The sequence below is a fragment of the Fundulus heteroclitus genome, chromosome 13, assembly GCF_011125445.2.
Source record: "Fundulus heteroclitus isolate FHET01 chromosome 13, MU-UCD_Fhet_4.1, whole genome shotgun sequence".
NCBI lineage: Eukaryota > Metazoa > Chordata > Actinopteri > Cyprinodontiformes > Fundulidae > Fundulus > Fundulus heteroclitus.
Genome location: NC_046373.1, coordinates 17,282,224 through 17,291,423, shown reverse-complemented (window position 1 = coordinate 17,291,423; position 9,200 = coordinate 17,282,224). Strand labels below are relative to the sequence as shown.

At 40.3% G+C, this 9,200-nt stretch overlaps 1 protein-coding gene across 3 annotated transcripts in view; it reads right to left on the bottom strand.

Annotated features, from left to right (window-relative positions):
- Window positions 1-1,322: 1,322 nt before the first annotated feature.
- The window catches only part of LOC105935092 (solute carrier family 45 member 4), a 62,508-nt gene continuing 54,630 nt past the window's right edge, over window positions 1,323-9,200 (bottom strand). For all 3 annotated transcript variants that reach the window (XM_021322939.2, XM_012875333.3, XM_021322940.2), the window contains 7 exons: window positions 8,975-9,136; window positions 7,168-7,267; window positions 6,999-7,079; window positions 6,787-6,917; window positions 6,290-6,358; window positions 4,818-4,972; window positions 1,323-2,589 (listed from right to left, as the gene is read on the bottom strand). In XM_021322939.2, the coding sequence (XP_021178614.2) occupies window positions 2,403-2,589; window positions 4,818-4,972; window positions 6,290-6,358; window positions 6,787-6,917; window positions 6,999-7,079; window positions 7,168-7,267; window positions 8,975-9,136 (885 nt within the window). In that variant the 3' untranslated portion in view covers window positions 1,323-2,402. The remainder of the gene's footprint in view (window positions 2,590-4,817; window positions 4,973-6,289; window positions 6,359-6,786; window positions 6,918-6,998; window positions 7,080-7,167; window positions 7,268-8,974; window positions 9,137-9,200) is intronic.

Below are 9,200 nucleotides of genomic sequence, written 5' to 3'. Positions count from 1 at the left end.
CAGCTGCTTGAAAAGTGACGAGAAATGCCGTCTGCCGCTTGTGCAAAACTGAGGGGGTGGGGGGCGGAAAGTCGCATGCTTTTCTAGAGTGCAGACCGAGCACATGCCCATCTCAAAAAGTGCATGTTTTTACTCATTTCAAGTAAAAAAAAACAACAAAAGAAAACCAGACAATCCAGCCATGCGTTAGAAAATAGGCTGCTGACCTGTTGGGGCGACGATGGAAAAGACCTTGAGTGATTCGTACAGAGTCTCGCTTTGGTGTTCTACACGTGCAAATTGCTGCTGTGGCATGCAAACCTCTAGAACCCCAGTGATGCTGTGTGTCCATGCATTTAATCCAAAATAGGACAGCTCTTGTGGTTAGAGCTCTAATTTAAAACACACTATGTCTACCTCTCACTGTCTCATATCTCCTGGTCTTTGTCCCGAGAAGCAAAAAAAAAAAAAAACCACTCCCCTCAGCTCTGAGACTCACTTAAATTACAGAGCCTTGCAAATGTATTCAAACCACCTGAACTTTTCCAGCAAACCTTCTGTGACAGAGAGGCAAGAACAAACCAAATGATGAAATAAAGTCAGAAGAAATCTTGGTGGCAGATTCCCCACAAGCCATGTGGAAGGAGGTAAACTCTTTCTCAGCAGAGACGAGGACACTGGTCAGAGTAGTTGGGAAGATGGAGCTAAATAGTGGACGTTATCAACATAAATCCGGTTACAGACTGCAAAACATTCAAGGTCAATCTTCAAGCAGGACAATGACCCTAAATATATATATATAGCCAAGATTAAATATTGCTAATTAATCATTAACATTTGCTAATTTCACTTTTTTTTATCCACCAATAAGTTTGAGTTGTCCTTAGGGTGAAGCGGCCATCACCCTTAATTTAGCTATTTTGTGACGTCTCCTACAGGCTCGTTTTATGGAGGCATCGCTCATACCACACAAAGGCCAGGACCTCTGAGCGCTCCGAGACCAGAAACAAGAACAAAGTTTAACTATTTTTTTTGAGTCCCTCCAAGTATTTCTATCATAGCCAACATATTCAGCTCAAAACCAGAGCACAACTGAACCTTGACTTCCAAGCCGCTAAAAATCTTTGCCTCTCCAAGTTTCAGCAACAGCGAGCAAATTTCTCAGAAGGTTTCACTGGTTCTCGTCTTTTCTCCAACAGACATCAACACAAAGACTCTTTCACCTAATAGATTTTGGCCCATTAACACAAAACGTGATCATGACCCTCAGCACAGATTTAGATTGCATTTGCCTGCTCTCCATTCTGCTGCTTTCCTCTTTGCCCTGCAAAAAGTGATTTTTATTTTATTTTTTTGCTGAACCCTGTAACACATGAAAGAAATAACTCAGCCCAGTTTTCCATTGTGAAGAAAGCGGGGAAAAAAAGAAAGAAGTTTGGTTTGTGTTTTCTCTGCTTATTAAACGTGCAGCACGTATCTGAGCTGTGATAAATCCAAAGTTTCCAACTTGTCAGGAAAACAATATTTGGGATTGTAATGCCCTGTAAACTGCATATATGCATCTTATTTTTTATTTTTTTGTGTGGAATTATGCCAAAGAAACCTGTGTTTTCTTAGCAGATCACGTTAAAGAGCTTCATATTTCTCATGCAATAGACAGATAAAGACAAAAAAACAGCATTGCTGCAATGTGGAAGAGCGCTAAAGCAAAACATCTGCAAACAACCCGGGGGCAGCAGGGACCGATAAATACTCCCCGGGGACCAGGCGCTGAGGTCAAAAGGATCAGAAACGCCTCCTCCGAAAGTCTTAAAGCTACTGTCGCAGAGTGATGAGAAAGTCCCGCAAAGCCGAGTGCAGTGTTGTTTTGGTGAACGCGGAGCCTCCGCCGGAGACAAACGCATCATCAGATTCAGCGTAACGAAGCAAAAGTTCGATCAAGTTGACTCCAGGGTGAGGAAGAACGATTTTCAGCATTTTTGCTTTTTTTTTTTTTTTTTTTTTGCAATGATTGCAGCTTTAAGGACTAATGTTCATCAGCAGTGTTCAGAGTAAAGTTGTCCATTCGACCCCAGATGAGGAGCTGTTAGGAGTCTGTATTAGAGTCTCCTTAATTTCTCTGTGGGCTACAGTTCTGAAGCACCCAACAGCCCTGAGAGACACAAACCGCCTCCAAAAAAACACAGAGTAGTGTTGCTCCTTCCTGGATGACTTGGATATTTATCTGCAGATAGATCTGAGTTCTGCCGATTGCTGAAGAACCACCAGTTGATCTGAGGTGCCGCAGGCCTTCACAGCAGACTGAATTATTAGTGTGAGAAAAAAAACCCAGGGTGGACCAAGCTAACTCCAGGTGGAGGCACGTTTTAGTCTCGTCCCACGATTTACTTTCGACGGTCGGTTTAGTTGTCTTTGCAAGCCGATCACAGCGCAGACTCATTCTCCATGTGACAGGAAGTGGTGGTGGTGGTGGTGGCTACCTTCCCCTCCTTGTTGAGCTTCAGGAAGCTAGGTTTCTCCGTCGCCACGCTAACGGGACCGTCGTTGCTGCTCGGGTTTTCCTGCGTCGTCAGGGCCTGTTTCTCGGAAGCTTTGGTGGAGTCCGCCTCGCTGAAAAACACACCAGTCTGTTAGGATTGCGCCGTTCTAGTGAAACTATCCCATTTAAATTATTTAATTCAAGCTTCAAAATCATCTCTACAGGTTTTTGTTGAGATAGATTTAGAATATTTTCCCATTTCAACCTTTACCTGCACTATCTGTCCTTACCTGCAGTCCTGAGGACAAGTTCACATGCAGTCACGGTGGGAATTAATGTCATATCAATATTTGTCACTGATGACTCATTTGAACCATAGTTTATTTTTTTAGGGTGAACTGAAAACAACATTGGGCTCAGAAACAAGAGGCGCCGTTTCTTAGGATAACTTACATTACTGCCATGTGTGGTGTGTTAAGAGTGATCGGGTCCGCTCGGTGGAACGTCAGGATCGCTCCGATCTCAAATCGGGCATGTTCAGCATGTTGGATCGTCTTGCCCCCATATCCTACCGCGTGTGATGGCGTCCGAGAACTAGGGCTGAACGATTTTGGAAAATAATCTAATTGCGATTTTTTTTCTTAATATTGCGATTTAATGCGATTTTTTTTTCCAGTTTAATTTATCATGTCTTTTTAAACATATACAAACAACAAATCATTTTGTTTCCTCGCTGTGCAGATTAGTTGCTAAAAGACCCACAGCATCTAAACTCAGAGCAGAAATGATCGCGTTCTGTTTACAATATATTTCAACCAAAATTGCAAATTAGACTTTTCTCTGCATTAACCACAAGCAACAAAAATGGCGTCTAAAAAAAGACGTTTGTAAACAAGGACTATTTAAAACAAGAACTTTTAATGTTTCTATTAATCAGAATATTATTCAAGAGAACAGCTTTTAGTTGATTTGGACATCAATCCTTGTTGAACATAAAGTGCAGCCAACAAGCAAGTCTATGTATTAAACTGATTGACCTGTACTTAATGCTTTGTATGATTATATAAACTCTAAAACAAGTAATAAAATTAGATTATCTCACTGCTGCAATTGTCTTCCCTTCCATGTGGAGGCAAACCCACTTTAAACATTTTGCCGACACCTAATGAACATGTCTAATTCCCTGATTGTTACATAGCCAAAAATTGCAGACTCTGCGATTTGGAAATTGTGTTTTTTTTTAAATCACGATTATATTGAAAATGCGATTAATTGTTCAGCCCTACCGAGAACAAACTAGCACGGAGCCTGGTGAATGTGACGTGTAGCCAATCAGAAAGCGAGATTAGGGATTCCCCGAGAGAGAATACTCCCCAACTTGCCTCCATTTCATAGTGCGGCAAGCGTAGAGTCCCCAGGTCGCGTTGTCTTTGCTTCTTTAACCAATAACTTTACTTTTTGTTATGCTTTTTCTCCGCTAAAAATCAGTCTACAAACTGACGCCATTATTCTCCCCCATCGTTAATGATTATTTACTTGTTGTCTGACCAGACACCACACACTGTACGAGCAAATCTGTTTTATCTGGGATTTTTTTTATCGTTACATGTGGCGTCTTCTCAGGCTTTGAAAATCGGCCAACTATTTTAAAACCCTGCTGTGTGAACCAGCCTGTAACCACACCCTTTTTTCTCCCATGCTGTATTTTACAAGTTTTCTTGGCAGAACTGAGTTCAACCAGCTCCATTAAACTGGTAGGTTTAATATAGATCACACATTTTAAATCTAACTGAGGTTTGGACTTTAGGAAGGCCATTCCAGGAAACCTATCGTTATTTCTTATAACGATAGGTATAATTTTTATTGATCCTGAACTCAGTTTTGTTCTGGGTTTGGGATTATAGTTCTGCTGGACAATGTAACTGTGTCCAAACTGCTTCTCTCAGAGGCATTGGTAATTTTAATTTGGAATGTATATTGTTTATTTTTACATATTCAACAAAAAACTAACTAAACGGTGTTGTAATAAGGTAAATAAGGAAATATAAAAAGAGTCTTGAACATTTGCTTTATGAAAAGGAAGGCATACAGTCTTGAGAATATTTTTTTCTATTTTAATGGTCTGGGAAAAATGTCTATTGTCGACAAGAAGAATGGGATATAAGTCACTCTTTCTTTGAAAACACTTGCTGTGTTTAGCCACATCCAATGAATGAGTGCACCCCAGCCAGGTAGCTGTGGTCCATTTGCTGATAAAAAATTTAAATCAAAGACATGTCTGTGCCGACGGGCCAACAGGCTGGACTTTGGTTACCCCTGACCTAAAGGGGAAAAAAAAGAAACAACACGTTTTTCTCACCCATTGTTCGGTGTCGGGTAAATGACCAGGAAGCAGGCGGTGAAGAACCCTAGAAGAGAGCCCCCAGAGGCCACAATGGGAATGACTATCACACTGCCAACAGCTTTCACCACAGAGCCAAGAGCCGAGGCCACCAGGATCTGACTGATGTAGACCTGCAGAAATCACACCGTCATTCATCAGTATCATTACACAACAATACAGTCTCACAAGTCACTTACAGCATCCTGCACGAGTAGTGGCAATGCTAGTGAAGATGTGTAAAACACCTTAAAGGAGCAATAAGCAAAATTTTATTTTTAGATAGAAAGTAAATGTATCTTTTTAGATGTGGTTTAACGTCACACACCATCTCTGTGTTGTTCTCTACTGTCTAGTTTACAAACGTTTACTAAAGTCCTTACACTGGCTCCCTGTATCTCAGAGAAGAGACTTTAAAATACTCCTGTTAGTCTATAAATCAATGAATGGCTTAGCACCTAAATATGTGACAGACCTTGTATCAGTGTATCAACCCTCCAGACCACTAAGGTCTTCTCCAGCCTACTCTGCAGAACCAGAACCAGAACCAAACACAGAGAAGCAACATTTAGTTTTTTTGTTCTGTTCATGAACAGCGCTTTGAATCGTCCTATTACTGAAAAAAACTGCTTTATAAATAAACCGATCCTTATTGCGCAGCATAAATCCAAACTCAAAGATTTCTAAAAACTAGACCATTAAGTTGAGGGCATTATTCAACAGGGAAAGAAAATCCAATAATTCTTGGCACACATAAAAACCACTAAGATATAAAAGTAACTTGAGTATTTTAAAATGTGCACTCAGCTTGTTTTTTAAAGTGGATCAACTTGTCAAAAAAGTTTCACTGGAAATCAGTGACTCACTGTTTACCTGAGATAATAAATATGACGGACGCCTTTTTGGCTTTTTGACCCTTTATCATTGGAAAGTGAACAAGCAAGTCAAGTAAGGCAGATGCGTTTAAGTTCATTAGTAACCAAATAGCTCAAAGAAAGTACGATATATACTGACCTTCACCTGGTTTATTACAACTGGAAATTTAAAAAAAAAAAAAAGGCTAAACAGGAAGCCACCAAACTGTAGCAAAGAGTACCACAAAGTCTCCACAATGATTTATTTACAGCTCAGTAGACATCTTTACCAGCAGGGCAATAGTGGTGGGGGCTGTAGGACATTTTTGGATCTTTGTGTGAAACGAATACATTTTGAAGTCTGAATCTAAGTTTGCAATAGTTACAGATTACCGCCGACTTCTTTTACAGAGAACCCAGCTAGCTGCTAAGTTCTGCTTAGTACATTTCAGCACCAACACCCAGCTGCATCAACAAGGCGGTCTGGGTGGGTTGGTCCGAACTGATGGGTATATTGCAACGTCAGGTTTTGTTTTCAACTTTGCAAGAACTTAAATACAGAGTTTAATGGGGCATAAATGAGGTATGAACACCCACCTGACAGGACAAGATGGCACAGTCGATCCCAAAGCCTCGGCGGGAGTTACCAGGACTGTGCTGGATGTACTGCGGTAAGGTGAGAAAGTCACAGTCATTATCCCTGAATAAGCGGCTGAGTTAATGTGAAACTTGATCTTTAGCACAATTATTCAAATTAATAGGTGGCAATATGCAAAAAAAAAAAAAAAATGCTGCAAGTGTTTAAGAGATGAATGCAAAATATCATCAAAAAGCCTTTGGAATTAGATATATAACAATATGCTGGTGAATTTATTCAAATTTCTAAAACAATATTCCCAATACAAACAGGAGCTCATCTGACATCTTTAAATGAGACACCAGCCTCCTCTACTTTTATTAGAGAGCGTCTGCTGTGGAGACTTACTTTGTGTTTTATTAAGTGAGAAAATATACATGTGTGCATTAAAAAGGAAACCACTGACAGTTTTCAAAGCGTGGCAACAATTCTGGAGGAAAAGTTCGGGTTTGTGCACCTGTTTCATTTCGTGATACTGTCCTAGCAGCGCATACGGGCAGTAGGAGATACTCATGCAGATGATGCCCATGCTGCTGATCATCACCATTGCGACATACACGTTGGGGAAGATCGCCATCACAGCAGTTCCTGTTGAACGAGGACAGAAAATTTTACCCTGCGCTCAACGAATTCGACCTCGCCAGGCTCATCAGCCGCGGCTCCTCTTACCTATAGAGAATCCAAGAGTTCCCATGATGTAGATAACCTTGATGCTCAGGTCAAAGTTGTCCAGATACTTCTGAAGAATAGCTGGAAACGAACAGGAGCGGACTTAACAGTTTGAAGCGAAAGCACAGGGCGCGCTAAATACTTCAAATATACACGCGTGTGTAGTTACCTGAGCATGTAGCAGCGGTCAGGGCGTATATAACCAGCCCCCAGCATCCCATTTGAACCCCCTTGTGGTAATTTTCCAGTAATGTTGAGTTAGTGGGAGCCTGAGGGAGAAGTAAGGGAGTCAAGCAAATTCACCATGACATTAAATATGAAAGAAAAGAACACACATAACTGTCTAAATGCCATATTTTCTGGCACCTTGGTATTGACCCACAGTCATACCTTTGAAATAAACTGAATAAAAATAATAGTTTGTTTCTTGTGAAATGACTAAAGACATAATGAATTATGATAATCTCCTTTTTTTAGATGAAACATATTATCCTTTTCTTCCTATTTTTAAATGCAATAAAACAGAGATTCCAGTGTTTTTATACAAGGAGTTTTAGTTCAAACTTGGAGACAACTGGGAGACAGAAAAAGGCACTTTCAAATTTACTATAAATGTCTAGACTAGTGAAACATGGACTGGACTATTGTACAGGAAACTGAGGGTTATTAAGTGTTTGATAAAGAAAGGTTTTGTATAATTTTCAATTTCAAGATTCCCTAATTTTCCAGACTCAGTTTCAAACCTTTGCCATTAACATGTATACCAGTCTGGATATGAGCATACCATATTTTCCCTGTTGGGTGTTATTACCGTTGTGTTCTATAGATCATTTGGCACAGTGGTAAATGGCTATTTCCCTGCTTTTTTTGGGCATCTGGAACCATTTAAATCAGCTCTTTTTTAATCTTAGAGCTGTCATACCTGGACCATATCATGCTGCATTAAATAAAGGCTCTTTAAGGCTCGGTTTGTGATCTCTTGTATCTTACATTTGTTCACAAAACAATGAAAGTGCATGTTTATTTAGCCGTTATGATTTTCATCTCGTGTTTTAATGGTGTAACTTTGTCAGCTTGGGGTTTTTGTGTGATGCTGCCCATCTTCGGCAGATCTCTCCTTGGATTTTAGCGCCCCCATTTCTTCCCATTTCTCTAAGCCAGGCATGTCCAAAGTGCGGCCCGGGGGCCATTTGTGGCCCCTGTGCTGATTTTGGGTGGCCCTCTAACTGCATTTCAAAAAAGATTTGGTCCACCAGCACAGGCTGATGCAGATGGAAGATTTTAGTTTTTAATTAGGGCAAAATTATTCTAGAAAAGTCCGAATCCTACAATTGAAAATGTTAAAGTTTTCATCTTTTAATAAACACCCTTCTGTCATTCTCTTTAATTTCATAGTAACATCTATTCAATTACATTTAATGACGCAAATTCAGACTTTGGTGCATTAAAATCTGCTTTGAACTAAATTATTAAAATTGGCTAATTACAGCAAGTGTTTTCAAAGAACAACCGACCCAAACGCTGTTCTGATATTGCTAGACCAAAAACAGTTCATTATTGTTAAAGAGTCAAATGAAATTATTCTAAATAATTTGCAAACTGGACGACCATCTTTTAATACGACAAATAAGCAAAACTCTTTTTTTAAACTTTGGATATACAGTGATTTACAAATTAATTTCCTATAACGGACTAATTTATGTATTTAAAATTATCATATTTTGTAGCGCAAGCAAATTAACATATTTTTTAGGTTTAAAAACTGTTTTTATTAATTTTTTGGCCCTTGAGTTCCTTTGACTTGACAATTTCGGCCCACGTACCGAAAAGTTTGGACACCCCTGCTCTAAGCTGACATTCCTCCTGTTGACTGCAGGTGAGATACTTTCCATGCACAGCTACCCCACACAAAAACACCACTACAAGAACCAAACCAGTGCTTCAAAGCCAGAGTGTTCACTGCGTCAGTTTCGTACGGTGGGATCTCCTTCGTAGATGACTTGTCCCATGAAGTCGGTGAAGAAGACGGCCTGGGCAATGACGGAGAACCAGGTGAGCAGGTGACAGGCGCAGAGTCTCAGCAGCTCTGGAGGCATCTTCAGCATGGAGAGCCACAGGAGCCGTACGGTGGTCTCAACCTGAGCACGTACACAGAGTATCCCCAATAAGCAGCGCTCCGACAAAACAACCGATCCGTCACGG